Genomic DNA, 25,553 nt, shown 5'->3' with positions numbered 1-25,553 from the left:
GGACAATGCAGCTTTTAATAACAATGTACAATACAAAAATAACAGTGTTTTGTAACTCTGCTTGTAGTTGTATGTAAATCCAATAATGTATCCTAATCCTATAGAACTGGTTCGTCTTTGACTAGGATGGCTTCTGATCATTGTATTACTATATTCTGATATCTGCAAGTTCGTCAATGATGCTTTATTATACAGTCGCTGTGAGAATAAGGGTTACTGTTAACGTAACGTTCTTTTATAAAAAGAAAACGGAAAATATATTATTCCTATTCATTTCGAACCTAGCAAGGTAATAAGTGGATTTTACTGGATTTTATTTTTTTAAATTCATGATATAAATAAACGTGTTATCTCGTTTAGTTTACCTATCAAACAGATTCATATAATATGTAACTTTCCATTCCAAAACAATCCCGTTTCTAATGTATATTCCGCCGTTCACTAGCAGCTACGAAGCCAGTTACTCTCCACCAGAAACCTGGAGGATGCTGGTACTAGGTTTTATACTACATTTTAAACCCCACGATATATTGTTGACAACGAGGCTTCCAACCGAGATCATGGTTTGTTGCCAGCACCATCGTCCTATAAGCACGCTCATTTGTTACTTTTGTAGTAACTGTTAAAAATTAAGAACATATCATGAAATTAGCTTTTTTTGTGACCTAAAGATATGATCTTATCATAAGTATAACGTATTTCTACCAACCAATACCAAAACTATTAAGGTATATAAACAATGTGTTTTTTTTTTTTCTATTAGGATTGACTGACCATTTGAATTATAATAAAACGAAAAGCCCTCTAAAGTGAATTGTATATTGTGTCTGCGATGCCTGACCTCCGCATCGATGCCTAGACTCGAACTCCCGAGATAAGCGAGGCAACATGGCGCGCGTCTCCGGCGATCTCAATTATTTAACCTACTGGTGACCCAGATACCCGATAGTCTACCGCTATCAAACCCTACCTGAAGGCATTCAATCAGCTACATATTATGCTCCAATAACACTAGTAATGGATATTTACATTGCATTGTTCATTAGCGTTAATAATGCGGTGAAAGTATTTAGTGATGTTGATATTGACAATGGTATGTGAATAGATTTAATATTTAGACATTTACATTGGTGAATGTTTATACACCGTGTTTTTTTTAATTTCGTTACCTTAAGGGTATGGGTAAGTACGTTTAGCGAAATTAAATGGCATAGATAATTTTCAAACATTTTTATTTTTATGTGTAAAAAGTATTTTAATGTTGCATATAGCGTTATTGTAACACGGGTAATTACATCTAACCCAATCAAACAATTGAAAACTGTGACATATCAATGTCATTTCGAACATCGATCGTCCAAGAGAGTACGTACGTTTAGTAGCAAATGTAGAAACTCGTACTAAACACCAATCAATATGTCAACAGGCGCTAAGGCAAGTGTACACGCTCGTAACCTTATAAGTGGGCCTTATAAGATAAAAATAAATTATTAATTGTCTCCGAAATGGATTTAATTAGAATACCGGTGTCTTTGAGAAAGTTACTAAATTTAAAAGCTCAGGAATGCACCCTTGAAATTAACGGAAATCAAAAAAACACGATGTATAGTCGTTAAATTAAAAATAAATCAGTTTACCCAATAATATCTGGGAGACCAAGAATCTTTGCTCGGAAAACATATAAAAACTCAGAAATGCGCGTTTTCCGAGAGATAAGACCTAGCTAGATCGATTTTTCGCCCCGGAAAACCCTCATATAGCAAATTTCATCGAAATCGTTAGAGCAGTTTCCGAGATTCCCGAAAAATATATATATAAGAATTGCTCGTTTAAATGTATAAATATAAATATCTTTATTCAGTAATAAAGGACAAATATTTAGTTTATTTGTCCTTTATTACTGAATAAAGCTTTTAATATAGTAGATAATATAAAGTATTTTGTGAAACAATTGTTCGTATTTATAATAACATTAAGAACGCAACGCTTCGTAGTGTTTAGCATACTTAGATTTTTCAGTGTTAAGAATGTGTAAGCTGAAAAAATGTTTAGTTTAATATAAAATCCTCGTTGAAATGAACGTTCCTTAGGAAAAAACAGAGAAAAAGGAAAATAAACAAAACTCTTAAAAAGAATAAGTAATATATGTAAATTTCGCTTCATTTTAGACGCCGCCATGCGCTGTTATAAACTATTCGTTTTTCTTTTTGTAGGTCAGTACCTACATTCAGAGAGGTATTTCTGGAAGGAAGTACAGGTAAATAATACTGAGTAGGTAAAACTTTATAATTTTTTATTCAAACCGCTCAGCTTCATAGGCAGAGTCGGCTGGTCGCTACCCACTAGACCAGACCGGTCGGCGTCGGGTGTCGTCGTGCCGACCGGTGTCGTTTAGGTTTACGTAATGCCAAATGATGTGGCTGCATCATTAATAAGGAAAAATATTCAACATGAATGTTTGAGTAAATCCCTATAATGAAGACCGGTGTTTAAAAACTAGATTGGGATATGGCAGGAACTCTGTGTATGTGCCTAGGGTCAGAAAGGCGGTGTTTCCCTTTCACCTTATAATATTCCTTTTCATAATATTAGGGGCACTGAAAACTTGTATAAGATGCAACTGGCAATATCTTGACAAGTGATAAGCGTTTTAAACACTGTAAAAAGTAAAGCAGCTTTATAAAATCAGGCATACGCACTTATGTGGCCGAATGAGGAATTACCTTTTTCTTTCAAGTGTTTCGGCGTTCACTTGCCAGTGAAGCATATACATAAATTGAGTAGCGACGAAAGAGCTTGTGTTCCCCACATGGACATTTTGAGTAAAACTCTGCAGAGTCTTCGCGAGAGTTTAAGCTTAGCGAAGTTTAAGAGGTTTAAGAAAATGTATGTTTTAAATTGTTATCAAATCGACATATTTCAGTTCGTGACGAATTATTGCCTTGTGTTCTGTATATTATATCATGTATGATACCTTCAGTTAATTTGATTTACATTTTGTAAAAGTGAAGCCGGAATTGTAATTGAAAACAGTTCAACACGTCAAGTCCAGAAACGCTTCAAGTTATTTAAATCCCTCTATTGACACTGCGACAACTCAACTCAGCTTTCGCTCCAATGAATGCCAACTACAACTAACTAGAAGTTTGCTGAGTGCACAGCTGAATTAAGCACAGTCGCGGTGGTGTGCAAACATTGCTTCTTTAACTTTGGCCGCGTTTTGAACAAACCAGAGCCCATAATGTGGACAAACAAGCTACAGTTGTTTTATGCATAGGGATGGGATGATAAAGTAGATCAAAATTATAGTACATTGTAGGAGAGGCCGGAAATCCGCTCAAAGATGACGAATTTGAGGGCTGACACGTGAGTGGAAATAAGAAAACTACTGCTAGGAAATAAGAAAACATTTGCATAACTATCAGTACTTTAATATAAATATTTATATTGCCGTGAGGACAATTGTTGCAAGAATGCGATGTATTTTTTCCAGCAACATTTATATTTTCATCACTAAAAGAACTCATTTTTAGGGTTCCGTAGTCAACTAGGAACCCTTATAGTTTCGCCATGTCCGTCTGTCTGTCTGTCTGTCTGTCTGTCCGAGGCTTTGCTCCGTGGTCGTTAGTGCTAGAAAGCTGAAATTTGGCATGGATATATAAATAAATAAAGCCGACAAAATCGTACAATAAAATCTAAAAATTTAATTTTTTTTAGGGTACCTCCCCTACACGTAAAGTGGGGGTGAAATTTTTTTTTCGCTTCAACCCTAGAGTGTGGGGTATCGTTGGGTTTTCAAGAAACATTTTTTGATAAAGTGAATATATTCGGAGATAATCGCTCCGAAAGAAAAAAAAATGTGTCCCCCCCCTCTAACTTTTGAACCATAGGTCCAAAAAATATAAAAAAAATCGTGGAAGTAGAGCTTAAGAAAGACATTAAATGAAAATTATAGCGGACATGATCAGTTTAGCTGTTTTTGAGTTATCGCAAAAAGTTTTCCCTTCATAGTAAAAAGACGTACTATCGACGTTAATAATCTTTAATCTACTATACTTTAAGCTCCAGTTTAGCTTATTGTGACGGAAGAGTAACTACAGAACCCTACACTGAGCGTGGCCCGACATGCTCTTGGCCGGTTTTTATAGCGTAGATTCAGTAAGTATTTTCTGATCCCGCCTTTTTTACTTTTTTTTATCACTTTTATGATGCGTTGTTACATGTTGGAAGCCGGTGTTGCTCGAAGGTTCTTATTGTTTTCTTCAAACCGACGCTAAACTTAGAAGCGTTTTTGCTAAAAAACCACAAACAGCTACAAAAGTAAAAACGTCTTAAGCGTGAACTGAATGGTTTTGACGTTTTTTTTAACAAGTAATTGGTCCTATAAATAACCTACTTTTATTATTAATGGAAAATTTGCGCCAAAAAAACCTTTTATTGATTTTTATCTTTTAAATGATACTCATTGCTGTAGCACCTGAATCATCACCAATGACAGATGATGATAACAATGAAACATTGTAGTATTGGTGATTCAGCTATTGCCTACTTTCCAGCTTGGTTTTAGACCATCTATTGCATTGCCACATTTCCGAACAGTGGCGTGAAAAATAAATTTCATAACATAATTTTCATTCGTTGATTTTTCTTCAACATTATTTATTTAAAGATAAGAACTTATCATACAAGGATGTCAAAAATATATTTCAGTCTACTTTTGGACTAAAATTTAACATCTAAAATTAAACTTCTGTTTTACTAAAAGTAATGTTTTTTTTAAGGAAAAATTTTGTGCTTCTAGCAATATTTGAAATTACGACCTTTTGGAACACCGGTCCAATTGCTTTTTAACAACTGAGCTATCGAAGCGTGCGAATTTTTTCATTCCCTCCTTTTATATCGCTAATGCGCCTCCCTAAGCGCATAGCGATATCTAGCTTTATTTGACGTTCATAATATAGTAACATGCCCACTTGAAAAATAAACTATCTTATTCTTTATCCTGTAAAAATGTACTAGATTATACCATCAAACTCATACCAGACTATTATCAATAAGAAAAGCTTATTATCATAAGTGTAAAAGTAGAACTTTGTTACACTAAATATAAGACGTATATTTACTAGTAGTATATTATATGTACATTACAGCCCTATCACAACGCTATGTACATACACTACTGAGTCCTAAGCGCTAATATTACGCTTAAGGTATCTTCATAATAGTACATTACGATACAAGTGCGAAAAATAGGAAAATCGAAACGAGTGGCGATAAACTAAAACACGACCGAAGGGAGTGTTTTAAATCGACACGAGTTGCGAATTGCCTATTCGCACATGTATCGTACAACGTTTTACAGTACATATGGCCCTTTAAATGTTCGACACAATAACGTAATATGCTAATTGTCGCACTAGTGCTATAAAGTAGCACCATATGTACTGTAAAGTTTGTTTTATTTGAAAAGTACTGCGCTGAACTGGCTGGATGCTAGGTCCAACGAGTAGTTATTAGGTGCCTAAGCTAACAGTACAGCAACCATGCAACAATCAGACGTGTACAGAAGAATTCAATTACAGATTCGTTTAAAATAATTATCGGAATCATTTTATTAACACTTTTTTATGAAGGTAAATAAAAAAAAATACCCCATTATGAGACCCCATACAGAGATGACGTAATTGGCAATGTTTCTTGGAGAGTATGATGAGGTAAGGAGATGAACCGGTGCATGTTACTTGATCCAATTACTTACGGAGTGTATGCGCACAGCCCTGCTGTTTATGAAACTATTTCCAAAGCTATACTCGTACGCTCTTATATATCAACAAAAACGCATCAACAACCTGATTTATAAGCTCATGGGCGCTTTTTCATGGGCGAGGCAATAACAGGTGGATTTCAAATTTCATATGATGATCTTAATCGTAACAGAGGCAGCAAGCCTGCAAGACAAAATCAAAACTTATTTATGATTCTTTATGAAATGTAACACTTGCCATTATCCCGCTATTCCATTTCGCTTGACTTGCCAGTGGAAAACACGATTGCGTCTGACCGTGAGTCGCCGCCACCCCCTGCGGTTTTGATTGCTACGCGGTTAGTTTTTGGTAGTTAAAAGCTGCGAGCTTTCATGCGCTGACCTTTTCCATATTTTATTACTTTGCGCGCAGTTTCCGCGTTTCTGTTTATTTGATTGTTCAGAATGAATTTTTGATACGTAGTACCTGATTGGGTTTGTTTTATCAAAGTGGTAATTTTAAAGTGTTTCTTATTCTGATTCAATAATTTATTTACTTCCAAATTGATGTCAATTTGATATCATTTTGATACGACCTATATTCGTACGGAGCTGAAAACGGAAATACCTTTTATGCATTATCAATACTCGTATTGGCAATAGGAAACTTAGGCGCTTATAGTTCGTGTCATCCACGGATCACGTTGACGCGCAGATTCGTCAAATCTAACCATTACTAACATGACAATTTGAGTCAAGGCACGCGTCGTCGTGAATGACACGATCTATACAGAGAAATTAGCTCCTGACTCGACCACGATGACATCAACTATCCCGGATCGGTCACTACTGAATCATATTTCTTTAATAAAAATATCCAAAACAGCGAAACTGCAAACAATGACAACATAACCGTATTTTTTTTTATATATTTTAAGTTTTGTTTCACATGTAATCTTAACATATAACACTTTGTTTTACCCAGATCGGTGAAGCTTAATTGTATGTATCGAATATTTGATCTCCATGGCGTCCCTTCTCGCCTACCCTACGACGTATATTAAACATACAATAAGCTGTACTGCACTAACGATCATGTATTTTTCTTATACCATACACAAACTTTTTATAACTTCAAAAAGAGAACTATGCAATTTCCTCGAAAACAGCCAGCAGGGGTAGCATAAATTGTGAGGCATTTGCATTTTGCAAGGAAGATTGTGACAGGAGCATTCTGTGACAGGCATTTCTCCGTTTCACAAAGCCGTTTAAGATGAAAATAAAGAAAAAAGTACGCTTCGTCTAAATGTAATCATTTTAGTATGTGACAGCTCTTAAATCGCAAGCATTCGTAGACTACAGTGGCCGCATATCATCATAATATAGCTGTACGGTCAATCTATGTGGCATAGGGATAAGTGTGGCTGGCCTTCACATTGCGGCATGCTTAGTGTTTATTGCGAGTTCATATATTCGCTACATGCTGCTTGGGCTTAGTGGTAAATGTATGAACTAGCATTAAACACTAATGAATGTGTAAACAGGTCCATTTTTGACGGCTAGCCACACTTATCCATATTGTCTTTAAGAGATTTTATGTTTATAATTCCTATTTTGTTGTTCTGCAAGCTAAGTTTCAATGTTAGTTTGTTATGGTTAGCCTTATCATGGCTACCTTAGCAGTGTCAAACTGACATATTCGCTAAAGTCTGCGAAACTTACTCTAATATGCGAGCGAGATGCATAGAAAGTAAGTTACCCACACTCTAGCGAATATATATGTCAGTGTCTAACTGGGGTGGTAGCCGTACGGTCCTGCAGGGCTAAGATGGTCGGCTCTTTATCATTTGTCATCATGCATGTCACGTTCTAACAAGTATGTAAGCGGGAAAGTGATGGGCATAGTGACAAGTGATAAGAATGGAACCATGCTGCTACCGCTGTAGGGCTAAGATGGTCGGCTCTTTATCATTTGTCACCATGCCTGTCATGTTCTAACAAGTACCTACGTAAGTGCGAAAGCGACGGGAATAGTGACAAGCGATAAAAATGGAACCATTATGCTGCCACCGCTGTAGGGCTAAGATGGTCGGATCTTATCTTTATCATTTGTCACCATGCCTGTCACATTCTAACAAATATGAAAGTGCGCAAGTGACGGGAATAGTGACAAGCGATAAAAATGGAACCACGCTGCCACTGCTAATGTTCGTTAGACGGTCTGACATTCGCTGACAATCGAATGTCAATTACTGAACTGGGTGCTTAGTCAACGTGTCAATCGTTAACACTCCGTAGCGTAGCGTAGTCATCTCTATCTATCACTCTTTCATATTAGTGCGACAGTGATAGTTGCGTTTCATTCGCTACGGAGCGTTAACGATGGGCACGTTAGCTACGCACCCTTGTCTGATGATGGACATGGAAGTTGACCACAGGAACTTTGTAAAAAACCGGCGAAGTGCGTGTCGGACCATGCGTAATGGACATTAAAATACAATAAGCCGTACAAGCAAAAGAGCGTATTATGTTCGCGGCACTTACGTCGTTTAATTTAGAAGATAAGTTTTTTTAATAGCTCTAATGGATTAACCGATCATGTTCAAAAGAATTTTCGTATTTAATATTTAGATTTTTAATTCAAAATTATTGTTAGCTCGGTTCAATATTTTTGCCTTTCTAACCGATTATTTCCAAAAGTATTTACTTAATAAAAAACGTTTTTAGCAATCTTAATGTTATTTTAAAAAACCACCAATAATTAACCACATGTTTATTTTATTTAAAATAAAACCGGCCAAGAGCATGTCGGGCCACGCTCAGTGTAGGGTTCCGTAGTTACTCTTCCGTCACAATAAGCTAAACTAGAGCTTAAAGTATAGTAAATTGCTAACCAAGGGATGAAACGATACCTTTCAACAAATAGGCAAATTTACATAATCAGTACCTAATTAAAATAAGTCTTTTTACTATGAAGGGGAAACTTTTTGCGATAACTCAAAAACAGCTAAACTGATCATGTCCGCTATAGTTTTCATTTAATGTATTTCTTAAGCTCTACTTCCACGATTTTTTTCGTATTGTTTGGACCTATGGTTCAAAAGTTAGAGGGGGGGGGCAACATTTTTTTTTCATATAGAATTTTTAGAATATATTCACTTTATCAAAAAATGTTTGTTGAAGACCCCTATTAATTTTGAAAGACCTTTCCAACGATACCCCACACTGTAGGGTTGAAGCAAAAAAAATCACCCCCAATTTACGTATAGGGGAGGTACCCTAAAAAAAAAAAAATTTTTAGATTTTATTGTACGACTTTGTCGGCTTTATTGATTTATATATCCATGCCAAATTTCAGCTTTCTAGCACTAACGACCACGGAGCAAAGCCTCGGACAGACAGACAGACAGACAGACAGACAGACAGACAGACGGACATGGCGAAACTATAAGGGTTCCTAGTTGACTAAGGAACCCTAAAAATCACTTTTCGTTAAGAGACGTACAGCTATGGAGTGCGCCCCTTAAAAATAAATTTGTATACATTTTTTTTTCTAAACTAAGTAGCGGCTTACATAATACACTTACGTTCCAAATTTCATTAAAATATAATAAATATATCGTAGAGGATATTAAGTGACCAAAACCTAAGAGGGCTCCCCGTGTGACCAAGTGTGGTGTAAGAATTTTCGACAGCAATTAATATGAAATCGTAATGAGTTTTGTAAAGATTATTTCAAATATTTGAATATTTAGATACAAATAAAAGTTTTTGGCAAAAAAATCATTTTTGGTACAAGCTTTTATCGCTGACTGTACTATTCTTTCCACAGACAACTAATACTCATCGAGCCAATTCTAAAAACCCCAAACACAATTAGGTTGCTTTGTTTTATCACAGAGTTCCTATGTCCATCATCAGATCAGCTCGATGGTACCATAATATTGCATTGTCACCCGACTTACATATGTATGCAAATTTCCACCTCAATCGGAAACCGGGAAGAGGATCAAATTTAACTTGCAAGATTTGATTACAGACCCACAGACAACGGGACAGGTGAAACTAAATAAAAGCATGTAATAAAATACACTTATGTAGGTCTGATTTAATTGTAAATTTTAATCAAATCTAGAGCCACCCTACACGTCTCCCAAGCGTCGGCGTCTAGTCAACTCTATAGCTGCTGCTCGACGCAACGTTGGCACAACTGCGTAGTGACGCCATTTTCCATAGCACTGACTAGACGCCGACGCTCAAATGACACTATTTATTTATCGTATGGCGTTTACACACTGGTTTTTACAATAATGATTACATCAAATTAAAATTTACACTAAATAGGTAACGATTAGAAAGGGACACCGTAAAAAGCAAATTAAAGTTCAACAGGAGTCTCAAAAGCATTGTTTCCGAAAAGCAATTTGAAATCGGTCCTGTGTGAGAGTATTATATGTACGAATATGTGGTGTGGTTTATGCGGTGGACCCTAGGAGCAGCAACGTAAGCGATAAACTCAGTTGCTGTGGGAGCTTTACAACACGTCCAGAAAACCTTGGTCTATATGCACCGCGCCTGCTACAACCAGATAATATATTTACATAGAGTAGTTTAACTTCAAACAGAAATAAAGGCCAGACCATCCATCCACCCGCTTATCAATCCACATGCTTAATGAAGTACGGTTCCATCTCTCTAAGTAGTTTAGGTGGCTTAAGTTGCGCACCTACTCTTAACGAATGCGTAGGGCCTTCTAAGGCCGGCGCCCCACTGCTGCGCACGCTACATCCACGGCCCACGTTTTAATACAAACCGTGGGCAAGCCCACGAAATTTTGTATAGGAACGTGGGTCGTGTACATAGCGTGCGCTGCAGTGGGGCGCCGGCCTAACCATGGTCTATACCGCAAACGCCGCAAATATGTGGTTGTTTAAAAGACAGGCATAATTACGACGAAAGTGGAAGACCTGCGCGAAAACGTCTTTTCATATAAACGTACTCCGCATTTTCCTTTCAGGATATTAACATTATTGAAAATATTTAGACACAATTTGTTGTATATCGCACAGCTATGCCCCTGTTAGATTTTTTCGAATTTTTATTTATTAAAAGAGTTAAGAGATTTTTGTAATTTGTATGAAATCTGTTTTTCGCTCCTAATTTTTGCAATAATCAAAAATTCAAAGAATGTCAAATAATGTAAAAATATTTTCCATAATGTCCATATCCAGAGACGAAAATGGGGACTACGTTTGTATGGAGAAGCGCCCACCCCTTTTCCTCTTAACATACATCATCATTAGTCAAAACTTTAATTGCATACCAAGTGAACTAGAACTTGGTACCCATATATGTACATAGTTAGATCTCAATTCTTTTGCCGGCGAAATCAACAACGACGCATATTCTTAATATTGAACTTGGCGCTAATTTCACATTTATGTTTTAGATGGGATATGGTTTGCAGGGAGCTGAAGGCGTATTTCATGACGCAATTACAAACACGTTATAGTTTAGCCTTAAATGAATAAGCCGCGCGAAAAAACAAGTGTTGATTTATGCTACAATGGCTCAGCTAACCTGAATTAGTTTTTTGCAGGGGTGAGCAGTCATTGCATTGGATTGGACTCATCTGAGATTTAAACATTGAACGCTAATTATAAAATGATCCTGCAGCCTGCAAAGATAGGCTACTGTCTCTAGTAGCACAGTACGTAAACTATGCTACTACTGCAACTAGTTTACTTATTTATACGTAGCGGGATGTTTTATTTGCCCGCCGCTGCCGTAGCAAGATGCATTTAACACAGCTCGGTGTGAAGTAAAAGGTCGTACGAGTTTGATTTATTTATTTTTTAAATACAGTTGCTCAAAAAGTGCTACTTAACGTAGCTGTTTAGCGTGCTGTAGCTGTTTAAGTTGGATATCGCGAACTAGTGCTTTTTACTTTTCCACTTGTTCCAATTCATGACTACTTATTGATGAGTGTTAATGTTAGTTTCCTTTAAAAGTCGTAATCAACATAAAAATCTACTGTTAATGTAAAAAATAATAAATATAAGCATATTTCGTATTTTATTACTTACCTCTTCATCATTATAATACGTTTATTTTTTAATATTGAAAAACCGTTCTTAATAAGTGGTCTGAATGGAACGGAATAGCTGCCGAAACGCCTGTCAAAGCAGAAGCGTTTTTTCTTACTGCAAAAATGTTTTAAGTTTAAGTTGTTTTCTTAAAATTTAAATATACTATACACAAATAATCGTAAATAATGATACTTGTTGTTTTTCTTATTTTTTCGTAACTGTATTAAAAAACGACGTTAGATACGCGTACGGAAATGTCATACTTTCCGCACTAGCATCGAAATGTACTATTTCAGTATTTTCGCGTTTTTATGGTAACTGAGGTCAGTGAACATGAGTTATGTAATGTTGTGTAACCTATTTAAGTAATTTAGAAGACAGAATATATGTAAAATCGTGACCTATATATCTACGAGATATCTAGTGTGCAAATTTTACTAAGATACGACACGATACAAGCTGCCAATTCAAGATTATTATTTTTTTTAATCTTTATTTATTTATTGAGGGTTTTTAAATAAATGCCACCCTCATAGTGGCTCTCTAACAAAACTACACCAGTCTAATTTTCACTATTTCTACGTGCTCTTCCGAAGCAGGGGATGCTAGGATGCTATTGACTCGGCCGAGGTCATAGGAACAGACATTAAGCAAGCGACGCTGTGCGACACCTCGGCGACATTCCATTGTTATATGAAACACGTCTTCAATTACTCCGCATACATTACAATTGGGCGAGTCAACTTTACGCATCAAAAACGCAATATTATTCAAAGGAATGTGGCCAGATCGCAATCTAAAGGCAACAATTAGATCCTGCCTGTTCAACTTACAAAAAGAAAACCATGGGGCTCGAGGAAGTGAGGGTTGAATCGTTTTGTACCATATGCCCTTTGTGCGAGATCTTTCATCGAAATATTCAGACCACCTGTTAAAGCACATATTCTTGACTTTGTATAGAATATCAGTAAACCAAGGAACATTATGGCACTTTTCACTCATTTCGGATGCTTCCCTAGCCAACCGATCCACCACCTCGTTCCCCACAACACCGCAGTGAGAGGGAATCCATTGTAAAATAACTTTCTTTTTGGCTGCGTTCAGTTTAAGTACTAAACGAATTATTGAGTACGCCAATGGAATGCCCCTAAAGACGTGAGTACAGCGGTTCAAATGTTGAAGAGCGCATTTTGAATCCGTTAAAATTAAAACAAATTTATTGTGACTATTTATGCTGTCAATATATGAAAGAGATTCTTCTATTGCGATCATTTCAATGGCCATAATCGAGATATCGTTCACAATGTGTAATTTAATTACCCCTCCGGTTTGCCAATCTAGGAATGCTGCCCCACTACCAAAATCTGTTTTAGATCCATCAGTAAATATCTTATAATAGTCATTATAAGAGTTTGTAAGCATTGAATCGCATATACTTCGTAACTGCGAACCGTCGTACTTACTTTTAGCTTTGTTAATGTTATCAACATTTGATACTAGACAATTACTCAAATCTATATTTGTAACCCAGGTATCGAGTGAAAACATTTCTAATTGGTTACTACAGTATACCGGGGTATCATTAAACTCATTAAATATAAGTCCAAGTAACGGTTTGGTTTTGTTACGCCAGTAGAGGTTATCAAAAGAATTTTTCAAATCCGTCAGAAGTCCAGGTAGGATATTTGTACTAAGAGATTTAGATTTTAATAGCATTTTACCTGCAAGATACTGTCTCCGAATTGCTAGTGGAGGTAAGGTCAATTCTGATTCCATCACATGTATAGGCGTACTTTTTATAAACCCTCCTATTACTCGTAAGCAAGTGTTTTGAAGTGTGTCTAACCTAGCTAAATTATTTGCAGCGCTATTTCCAAATAAAAAACTTGCATAATCAAGCCTACTTCTTATCATTGCAATGTACAGTCGCCTTAAATGAACTTGGTGCACTCCCCATCCAGATCCCGCCAGCACTTTAAATATATTTATAAATTTAATGACTTTAACTTTAATTTCATTTATGTGTTTCCCCCATCGCAAGCCTCGGTCAAGCCAAAGGCCCAAATATTTAACGGTATCCTATCCACAACTTCTAATGCCTGGTTGTTAATTTTAATAGAAATGTTATCTTTTTTAAACCCCCTTTTAAACAGACAAACTTTACTTTTACTCTGAGAAATCTCTAGACCAATGTCTAAAAATAAAGTCTGTATATTATCTAAAGCCTGTTGTATTCTTATTTCTCCCTCAGCAGAGCTTTTACAATGGCAATATAGAACGTAATCATCAGCATATTGTGAAATGAATATCTCCTTCTCAAGAATTTTACAGACCTTCATAGTGGCTATGTTAAATAGTAACGGGGATAGCGGGTCCCCCTGGGCTAAACCGCGACCTGTCGATCTTTCTATAACTAAATCATCTAAGTGAATTTTGAGGTTTCTATGCTTCAAAAAATTCCAAAGGTAGTTGCATACTCTACGTCCTACTTTTAATGAGTCCAGAGTAGAAATTAGCACTGTATTATCGATATTATTGTAAGCACTGTCAATATCTAGGAAGCAGCCCAAAGTTGATAATCCTCTTGTGAAGCCAATTTGAATCCTAGTAACCAGGATGCTCAAATTATCTAAGCATGATTTACATTTCCTAAACCCCAAAGTATTTTCGGAGAACTCTTTATTACGCTCTAGAAGCCACTCGATTCTATGATTGATAATTGCGTGGAAGATTTTGCAAATACACGACATTAATGAAATGAATTCATTCAAGAATTAATATAGAGTCTGGCTAGCCAAATATTGTTGACACATACTTCCGTGTGGTATCACCAATTGTCTATGATTTAAAACAAAAAAAAGCTAAAAGCCTGTTGTCAATTTATGTCATTCATTCAAATTGTTCGCGGTTTTTAAGGGGTTTATTTTGAATAATATTAATAATATTAATATTAACATTAATAAAACTAAAACACTAATTGCTTCAAAATTTCGCCCGGTTAAGGAACAAATTGTCATCAGAGGGACACATATAGAACAAGTAAACAAATTTAGATATTTAGGCAGCTTAATTACACAAGACTCCAGATGTACAGATGAAATAATATCAAGGATAGCAATGGCGAAAACAGCGTTCAACGCCAAAAAACATTTGCTAAAGGCTAAGATATCTAAGAATATAAAAAAACGCCTAATTAAGATATACATCTGGAGCATCGCTTTGTATGGGTGTGAGACGTGGACAATGAGGCAGAAGGATAGGAAACGCTTGGAGGCTTTTGAGATGTGGTTGTGGAGAAGAATGGAGAGAATAAGTTGGACTGAGAAAAAAACGAACGAGGAAGTGCTGCGAATTGTTGGAGAGAGGAGAAACCTACTGAGGACCATAGAGAATAGACGAGGAAAAATGATAGGTCACTTGATAAGACACGACACTTTCTTTAAAACTATTTTGGAAGGCAAGATCGAAGGTAGAAGAGGAAGAGGAAAACCACGAGCAAGTTACACGCAGCAACTAAAAGGAAAAGTAAATGTCGTGTCTTACAGGGACCTAAAGAACTTGGCCGAGGACCGCGAAAACTGGCGTCTACTCCACCGACAAGAGCCATGCTCTTAAATGATGATGATGATGATGATGATAATAATGACTATACCGAGTGAGGTCCGCAAAGTATTATTTAATAAAAGAAAATAATCACGACAATGTGCGAAGTCGACGCGAAGTGTTTATAACGAAAAACTGCTATGTTTACAAGACGTAAACAATTTAGTAGGTTGGTGCTCTATTAATATTTTGATACTTTAAGTACTAGTTCTAACATTTGCTTCTAACTTTGATTAAGGACGTGAATTTATTAATAACAGTCGTAGTAGTATAGTCCTAAGTGTGTAAAGAAACGGATAAACTAGAAGTTCTGGAAAATATCAATAAAATCATAACATTGGAACGTAAAGAGTTACTGAAAACCAAGATTTAGAAGAAATCTGTGAAGTGATTTGATATAAAAATATATTGGCGAAACATGTCTATATATGTCTTTGTACTTTACATAGTGGTAGAAATTATGTGAGCTGACTTTGAGAGCACGTCAACGTATATTTAACTTATTTCCTTAAGTACCATTTGTGTGCACAGAAAATAAAAAATATTTTCTAGTATCAAAACTATAATTCCTACTACACAAAGTGTGACCAGCCCAAGATTTTTCGAATTTCCCGCCATAAATTTGTGTAATATTTCAGTAGCCAGACTCTAGTTATATTAATTCTAGAATTGGCAGCTTTCTCATTACCTGCCGTTTGTAGTTTTAAGAGGATACGGGAGGTGAGATTTAAATATTTTAGGCGAATATATACGTCTTACTAATGGAAGCGGCTCCTAAAACTTGTGCGATAAGGGCAACGCCCCAGATTAGGCGAAAAATCCTGCGTGAAAATCTCAAAAAACGATGTTTCGTACTCGACTGTTTCCTCCTCCAAAACTTAACCAAATGTAACGAAATTTTGAGATCTAAATGATATTGAAATTATCTGTGTCGGACTGTTTTGCTTTTTAGGCTAATTAATGTCAGTTTTGAATACTATGCTTCTCTTTGCGGCCTAGTAAATTGGCCGTTTTGCGAGTATTTGAAATGCACTAGCGCCATAAGAAACAAAATTATCAAAAAAAGTAAAACAGTCCGACACAGATATTAATAATAATAATTTGTGTTGAAAAAAAAATATTGCTCTAGCTTCAAAAATCACGGAGGAAACAGTCGAGTAGGTTTGTATGGAGAAATGACCAATCCTGTTGCCTCTTAACCCCTTGAGTCCCAAAGACTCGATACCTATAGGTAGCGTCCGAAATAACGATTAAAATTCAATTTAAATTTAAATTCTTAATGTGGTCTTTTGGCTGGCAAATTTAACTCCTGGCACTCCAGGGGTCAATCTTCTAGTTTTGGTAGGAAATAAAGTCACTTTTAGAGAGGTTGTTTTACTTACCACTAAGGTAGGAAAACAATTTTATGCCGTTAAGGGCCTACTAAAGCCGTGAATACCGGTTCGTAAGCCACGCCCGATAGCTTCCTCACTCCCCGCTAGCACGCACACATGGAAGCGCTCCGCGGAGTCCGCGGCGCACGTGAAGGTGAAAGCTCCATCTAGCGTTACAAAAGTTAACTACGATTATACGCGGTCGGCCAGAAACTTAATTCTTAGAAAATAAAAAAGATGGCGTTATTACTTGCTACTAGAAAATAAAAAATTATATTGTTGTAAATTGTAATAAATCTGAGACTACAATATAGCCAATTTTTATTGTTGATTTTTGGAAGATGTCAATAGTATAGATAATTGTAGGTATAACACTACCTATCTTTTTAAATTCGGTATCTTACATTGTTAGTTATCATATTTTATTTAGTAATATATTGTTGAGGCAGGAAATACAGGGTGCCGTTTTCCGACGACCAATTTTTCGGATGATAGTGAATCACAGTTGTCACCTACATATAAAAAAAAAGTAAGTATATGGTAACAACGAAAACTACAAAAAAGTGAAACTTTTAAACAATTACTCAAACAATCAGGGTGATTCTTAAATTGTGTCCAGAAAAATATTTTTCACATATTGTTACGTATAAAAAGCATTTTTTGATGCATATGGTCAAGCTTAATACCCTCAGGAAAGGTAAATAAAATGAGTACATAATCACGGTTGTCACAAAGTGTCCCTCAGCCGTGACGTTTCGGCATTTTGGCGGCCAACTCCACTATTTTGAATTATACAATATTTTAAATATAGCCTAAGTTACTCCCATGACTACGACACATCGAATGACAGCTCATACGTTGAAATTCGTCAAACTAACGCTGTAGAGCGTGACAAAGAATCGGATACACATCATACATCCACATACACGCGGAAACCATTTTTCTGCTTCGGCAGTTGGGCAATAATAACAAATGAACGTAGCTAATAAAATCCATTTCTAAAGAGTGAATATGCCTCTAAATTAATCAAACGAATTGAGAATGTTACGACCACGTATCTATATGACACGAACGTGGATTCAATAGTCCGTGGCGGGGAGAGAATTTTGAGGCCACTGTCGTGACAATTTGAAACATGTTCGGTATTACCTAAAAATTACCTTTTTGCAAATATTAAATAATTAGCTCAATCTCGAATGTATTAGGTATATCTTATGTTACAAACAATAACGTGAAATGAGCACTGACTTTTAAAAACTCAAACATGGCGGTGACGCGTTAAGGTTGACCTTTTTTTTTTAATTAACGCAAAAAAATAATTTTCGACAACATTTCTCCCTTCAGCCATTTGCAAATCTGACACCAACACAGTATTGCTGTTCTAAAAAAAAGCGTTAAAAAGGCTGCCAGACGTAAAGGTAACTTTCTACCGAGTACTGCATGTTTATGTTACCACGTGCGGCGGTGACACGAAAACTGATCACAAGATGTATGTTATTAAAATTGTTATAAAGTCGTTACGAGGGTCATGCCAAAAGAAGTTAGATACTCTATGGTCATTTGATCGATACTGGCCAGTTATACACCATTGTAAAGGTAGGTTATTTGCTAATAAATTCAAATATGGAACACTCGGAAAATGTTAGGATTCCTTTTTTAATTATTTTTTTTCTGGGTAATTTTGGAGGGAAATTTTCGCAACAATGGAGCTCACTCGACGTGATTTTCGTGTTATGATTTATTATGATTTTAAAAAAGGTTTAAAACCTCAAGAGTGTTTTGAACTTTTAGTTTCAACTTTTGGCGAGTCTGCTTGTTCACGTGCAACTGTTTTTAATTGGTTTGCTGAATTTAAAAGGGGACGAGAGACCTTTGAAGATGAGGCGAAGACCGGACGGCCGCCAACCGCAGTCACTCAAGAAAACGTACAGGCTGTGGAAAAAAATGTTCGTGCGAACCGACGAATTACATATGCAGAGCTCGAGCGTGAGCTGGGTATTGGATCAGCAGCATTGCAAACTATAATTCATTATCATCTGGCCCTTCATAAGCGTTGTTCAAGATGGGTGCCGCACAAACTCACCGATTTGCAAAAAGACCGCCGCGTAGATTGGTGCAAATTTATGATAGATAAATTCGACGCTGGCGAGAAAAAAAATGTATATGATATACTTACAGGTGACGAAACATGGCTATATAACTACGACCCCGAAACAAAGCGGCAGTCCACAGTATGGTGTTTTGAAGATGAGCCGACGCCAACAAAATGTCGCCGAACCCGAAGTACACAAAAACAAATGATTGCCTCATTTTTCTGCAAGACGGGACATATTGCTACGATAGTGCTAGAAGATCAAAGGACAGTCAACTCTGAATGGTATGTGACAGTTTGTGCCCCCAGAGTACTGTCAGCTTGGTGTGACAAGCGGCCGAAATCGGGAACTCAGCACCTGCTCTGGCACCATGACAACGCTGCCCCTCACACTTCTGCTAGAACACTTGACTATTTCAGCTCAAAAAACGTGACTATCTTGCCCCACCCGCCATATTCCCCCGACCTAGCCCCTTGCGATTTTTACTTATTTCCCAAAATTAAAGAAAAATTAAAAGGAAGGCGATTTGAGAACAAAGAAGATGCCCTGGCTGCGTATAATTATGAAATTTCTGAGGTATCTAAAGAAGAGTGGTCATCGGTATTTTCTAAGTGGTTTAGACGGATGGAAAAGTGTATACGTGTTCACGGTGACTACTTCGAAAAAATAGATAGCTGTAATAAAGAATAAAGTCGGTAACTTTTGAGTATCTAATTTCTTTTGGCATGACCCTCGTATATATCCATACAATTTTTAAACCGTATTGTGGAATAGGTGTAAGTGTTAACATTTGATATAAAATTCTTCCAAAAACACTTTCAAAGAAAAATAAAATATCATAAAATCCGAGGAAGTCACACTACACGTTCCGTGACATTTAGAACTTCTTAATATGTTTCTAATAAATGATTTAGGATATTAGGTTGACATAAAACTAGAGGTAAATTACTAAGGATATTGATATTTAGTTTACTTATTTTCTTAAAAATATATGCTATTCTTACAGGTAACACAAAATTGACGTATGATTATGATTGTTATTTTGACTGTTTTTAATTTAAGTTAATTTGTATTGTATTTTCGTTTGTTTGTGATGTAATTATGGGTCTTTCACCTGAAATAAACGATTTCATAATATTGTTCCCGTGGCTTTGGTTCACTGTGATTTTCATTCCCGTGTGTTTTGATATAAAATGTATTCTTCATGGGCATGTACAATGTAAAATCATATGTCAAGTAAATGATTATTTACTTTCATGGATTAAGTAAAAATTATCGTAATCATAACAGTCGATCAAAGACATACTTATTTCTTTTCCCCTGGTTCTCATTCAATGCCTTTGGACTGGGGTTTCAACTAAAATCAACGTTTGGTACTTCGTTCTATAGATCTTAAAAATAACATTAAGTTGCTAAGAGCGTTCTATGATTCAGTGTATTATTTTGGAAGTAATTGTTCCGAAATTCATTGTCATTATGTCATTCCTTGTCATTCCCTTGTCGGTTTTTTTCATTCCCTCGTCGCTTTTACATTCTTTTTATCGATTTTATTATTCCCCTGATAGGTAAGAAATTGACCAAAATGTATGCCTATTCGATTGATGGGCTTATATTGAAATTATATTTAATAATCTGATTTCAAAGAACGACCCTTCAATGCCCGCCATAAGCTACATAATTGGTTGGCTAATGGTTTCAAGAGCATGGACAAATAAAGTATTGACTAACATTATCAACACAGAATCGCGTTCCTCTGAAATGAAAAGTTTGATCGGGATATCCAAAATTGCACAACGCCGTCTATTAGGAACTACTTTAATTATCAGACAGTTAGACAAGAGGTTGAAGCACCGAACCAAGTGTAATGAACTGATACTGCTGTTAAATGGTGGTATCTGCTATAGCAGTTGCCTAAACTTACAGGAAAGACATTGTTAGTAAGCGATTTTGCTAAGTATAAAACTTTAATCGTCTTTGTCAAGACTAAGATATATTATTAAGGTAAAAAAGTATAATTTTAAAATCTGAAAAAAAAAATTAAAAACAGTGTAAGTTCTAAGATATACATTATCAAAAACCATCCTGTATATGTTAACATTTATAGTATTTTTCAAACTCGATGGGTAGGGTGACAGGTGTTATCTCTATATAATTATTAACCTAAAAACGCCAAATCTCGCAAAATCGTATTGAAACGACAGCTGTCAGCGTACCCATATAAAAAAACTATAGATAGCACCATACACGAGCTGAATTTTCTTTTTTTTTTTATACTACGTCGGTGGCAAACAAGCATACGGCCCGCCTGATGGTAAGCCTGTATATGTTAACATTTATAGTATTTTTCAAACTCGATGGGTAGGGTGACAGGTGTTATCTCTATATAATTATTAACCTAAAAACGCCAAATCTCGCAAAATCGTATTGAAACGACAGCTGTCAGCGTACCCATATAAAAAAACTATAGATAGCTGAGCACCACACACGAGCTGAATTTTCTTTTTTTTTTAATACTACGTCGGTGGCAAACAAGCATACGGTCCGCCTGATGGTAAGCAGTCTCCGTAGCCTATGTACGCCTAGAGGAGTTACATGCGCGTTGCCGACCCTAAACTCGCCCCCCCCCCCCCCCTCGTTGAGCTCTGGCAACCTTACTCACCGGCAGGAACACAACACTATGAGTAGGGTCTAGTGTTATTTGGCTGCGGTTTTCTGTACTGGCTGTGCCCTACCACACAAAGCGTGATGAAATTCACAATGCCCATACCTCTCTTATCACAATGCCCATCTCTCTCTTTGAATGGCAATTTTAAGAAAGGGACGATTCGGTACGTTTTTCTTATTGCTCCTTGTCAAGTAAAATCAAACTGAAAAGCATAGTTACTTTACTCTTTGCTGAAAAGTCATATTAGTCATTGACGTTTTGACAGTATCCTGTTAAATAAATTATGTGAATTGTTCTTAAGGCATGCGGATTACAAATCAGAGGTCGCTGGTTCAAACCCCGGCCCGTGCAAACGAGTTTTTTTTTTCTAATAAACATGTTGATTTTTTTCGTTTTTTTTTTATATAATAAGTATATTTGTTTTACATAAAGATTACCTAGGCTATAGAAAAATTGGTATGAATAAAATAAAATAATTCGTGTCATTAAAATATGTTTTTAATACACATATTTAAAAGAATAACTTTATTTCTGTATAAGACAGACAAGATTTACTTTTACAATAAAATAGAAAATAAGCAATAAAGATATTATATAGTAACAAAAAAAGAAAACAAAAAGTTACGATTAGATTCGATTGGTCTATAGATGTCTCGCATTTTTTCTTTGGTGTCTACACGACCACACAGCTACCGATACATTACAGATGCTGTCGAAACTTCCTTACCCGTTGTAATTGTTCAAAGAGTATTTGACTTTGACGTAGCTAAGCAAACACGCACACATGCGTAACGTATAGGCCTGTAAAGATAGCTCCATTCGTAGTAGACCTCGGATTCCGTTACTAGTTAATAGAGCTACGACTCAACGTTTATTGGATATGTCGATTTTACGTAATTTGAAGCGCTGCGCGATTTGACATAGGTCTTACCTCTTTGAGGCACCACGGCCATCTAACATTACTGGCATAAAGGACGCATATATGACTTTGACGCATGACAAAAAGAGAAGTCGAACTGCGTAAAATGGGCGTTTTCTGTTGAATTCATAAAATCAAAAACGAGAATAAATCCGTTTGTATAAGATAATAAGTTAATATTTAGTTGAATGATGTTTAAGACGAGATGAAAACCTTTACTTTAAAGTGGATTATGCTGGATGAAGATGTGTTTTCTAGTTGCACTGAGGTAAACACTAAAAATGTAGATGTAACTTTGGATTTATATTCTATCGAGAAAATTTTAAGCCTTTTTGTTTCGACTAGTATCATACCTCTTATCATATAGTCAAGATACATATATCCGAAAATCACGTCTGTTTGTTCCCGGGGCTAGCCACTGCCACGCTTCAAAGATCCCGTTATTTTTCGATGCAGGGCCTTAATTTGACATGCAAGACTACTTGTATTTTTTAGCAATATACTATAGTTTATTATAAATAAATAAATTAAATATTATAGGACATTATTACACAAATTGGCTAAGTCCCACAGTAAGCTCAATAAGGCTTGTGTTGAGGGTACTTAGACAACGATATATATAATACGAGTATATAAATATTTATAAATACTTAAATACATAGAAAACATCCATGACTCAGGAACAAATATCCATGCTCATCACACGAATAAATGCCCTTACCAGGATTTGAACCCGGGACCATCAGCTTCGTAGGCAGGGTCACTACCCACTAGGCCAAACCGGTCGTCGATTATGAACTCTATTTATATGTAGAGACCTAGTAGGTATAATTTTATGTAAAATAGTATTTCACAAAAACACAAAAAATAGGGCCCCCGTTAAACGATCAGTTGGATATTAAAAATAGAAGCATTTCAATTTTAAAGCTCAGTTAAAATTAAACTGACCGCTGTAAAGTGAATAGCATTCTCATAACACTTCTTTTCAGGCTTTTAAAGCACGAGTTACTTAATTGCACTTCTTCCTTCATATTTTAAAATGTACATGCATAAATGTGGTAATTCTACTCGAGTTTATATCGACTTTTTAATTCTAATAAAGCTCTTAAACAATCGATATTGACTAACTAAACTAAAATATAATATTACAAAATTAAAACTAAAATTAATCCTAGAAATAAAATAAAATCATCTACTATAAAATATTCTTGGAGTTGGTTTCGAAGACCTCGTGCTTAGTACTACGAGAATCAACACAGTGATATTTGACACAGTTAATGCAACGTATTTTAATCGCATGAATTTCTTATCTCCTTTATTTTGGAACATATCGTTATGGTTATTGTATTTGTTTGCATGAAAACTAGCAAAAACATTATGGGTAAAGTCGTCACTTGGTCGACAAGAAAACAATCATTGTCTAACTAAGGAACTCCTTAGTTCCTGAAGTTAATTCCCGAATGTCTACATAATTTGACGGTATCGATCATTAAACAAACACCGAGGTTAGATCTCCGTGTAATAGACGCAGTGTTTGCATTCTATTGAATTGGCTCGGCGGTAACAATGGCGCACTCCGGATGGCATTGGAATATCGCAGCATCGCAGAACTTTGTGCTGCATAAAAGTTGTATGAGGGAAGTTTAGTATGTACAACCTATTTAAACCTAGTAGTTACAACTGTTACAAGTGAATGTCAAATTGTGTTAAAAAAAGAAACATTTTATTTTGTCTTGTAGTTAAAATTACCTTAAAATACCAAGGCACGTATTATACAAGGTGGCCAAAAAATATGTGCATTCCCGTTGCCAGGGAGGTTTTGGGATTATACTGAGCAACTTTTACTATGGGACCAACCGCGAAATCGCGAATTCATTTTTTACCCTCCCATAGAAAATGGACCAGCTAAAATGTATGAAACAGCCAGTTTTTTTTTTGCGATTTCGGGGTTGGTCCCATAGTAAAAGTTGCTCAGTATAAGCCCAAAACCTCTCTGCCAATGGGAATGTAGATATTTTTTGCCTACCATGTATAAGGAGACTGTGCCATAATATACATAAATCCATCATTTTTTTAATACCATGTCGGTAACAAGCATACGGCCCGCCTGATGGTAATCACACACCGTAGCCTATGGACGCCTGCAACACCAGAGATATTACATGCGCGTTGCCGACCCTTTAAAAACCTGTACGCTCCTTTTTTGATTTTACTAATTAGTAAAATTATAGAAGAAACTAATTTTATTTAACAGACATTAATATCATAGCTTCGACATGTAGAATATAAAATTTAGTCTAACTGTATGGCTTCCAATACATATGTAAGTTAAAATTCTAAGCAGGTGGTATTTTCGAACCCAAATTCTACTGAGCATACTTCGCGTAGGTAAGCGTTTCTTCATTTGGCTTAATCGGAACTTAAACTAGCCTAGGAAAGGAACATATCTACTTAAATTTCGTTTAAAATATTTTGTGTACGATATCGTCACTAATCGGCTCGCGGCTTGATCATACCTAAACCTAACCCAAAGCAAAATAGGTAAATACGTGTTTACTTAATTATCTGTGTATCCATAATTATATCTGGTTTTTACGCACCTTACAATAGTTAAGCATTGTTGTTACTTACCCATTAATAGATAAAAATATTAATATCACTTACTTGTTGCGCTCACTTCAGGCCCTAGGGACTCGAACACTTTGCCGAAACTTAATTTCAGCAAACGATCTGAATCTGAAACAAATATAAATATAAACGGTTATGACATAACAGCGCCATCTCACGTCGCACACTTAAAATAATAAAACGGATAGCAACGTTTCAACCGACTTCAGCGGAGTCAACATCTTTTTCAGAATTTCACTCAGTGCAGACTATTTTCAACAGATGGCGTACCACGTAACATTCTTAAGCCAGTACGATGCATTTTTATTTATAAAAGAAATACAAAGTTTGATAAAGTTAAGGCTTCATTGTTTAAACTTTACATGATAGGTAATTGTACATACTATTTTTTTTACCCTTTTTACTATATTTTGATATTTTTAGTACATGTATATTTAAGA

The 25,553-nt window shown here is 35.9% G+C and overlaps 1 protein-coding gene across 1 annotated transcript in view; it reads right to left on the bottom strand.

Annotated features, from left to right (window-relative positions):
• The window catches only part of LOC133516150 (suppressor of lurcher protein 1), a 392,999-nt gene that overhangs the window by 69,576 nt on the left and 297,870 nt on the right, over positions 1-25,553 (bottom strand). The window contains exon 10 of the mRNA XM_061848928.1: positions 25,150-25,221. Coding sequence (XP_061704912.1) covers positions 25,150-25,221 — 72 coding nt within the window. The remainder of the gene's footprint in view (positions 1-25,149; positions 25,222-25,553) is intronic.

Source organism: Cydia pomonella, chromosome 3, assembly GCF_033807575.1.
Source record: "Cydia pomonella isolate Wapato2018A chromosome 3, ilCydPomo1, whole genome shotgun sequence".
NCBI lineage: Eukaryota > Metazoa > Arthropoda > Insecta > Lepidoptera > Tortricidae > Cydia > Cydia pomonella.
This window is presented reverse-complemented; position numbering and strand designations above follow the sequence as displayed.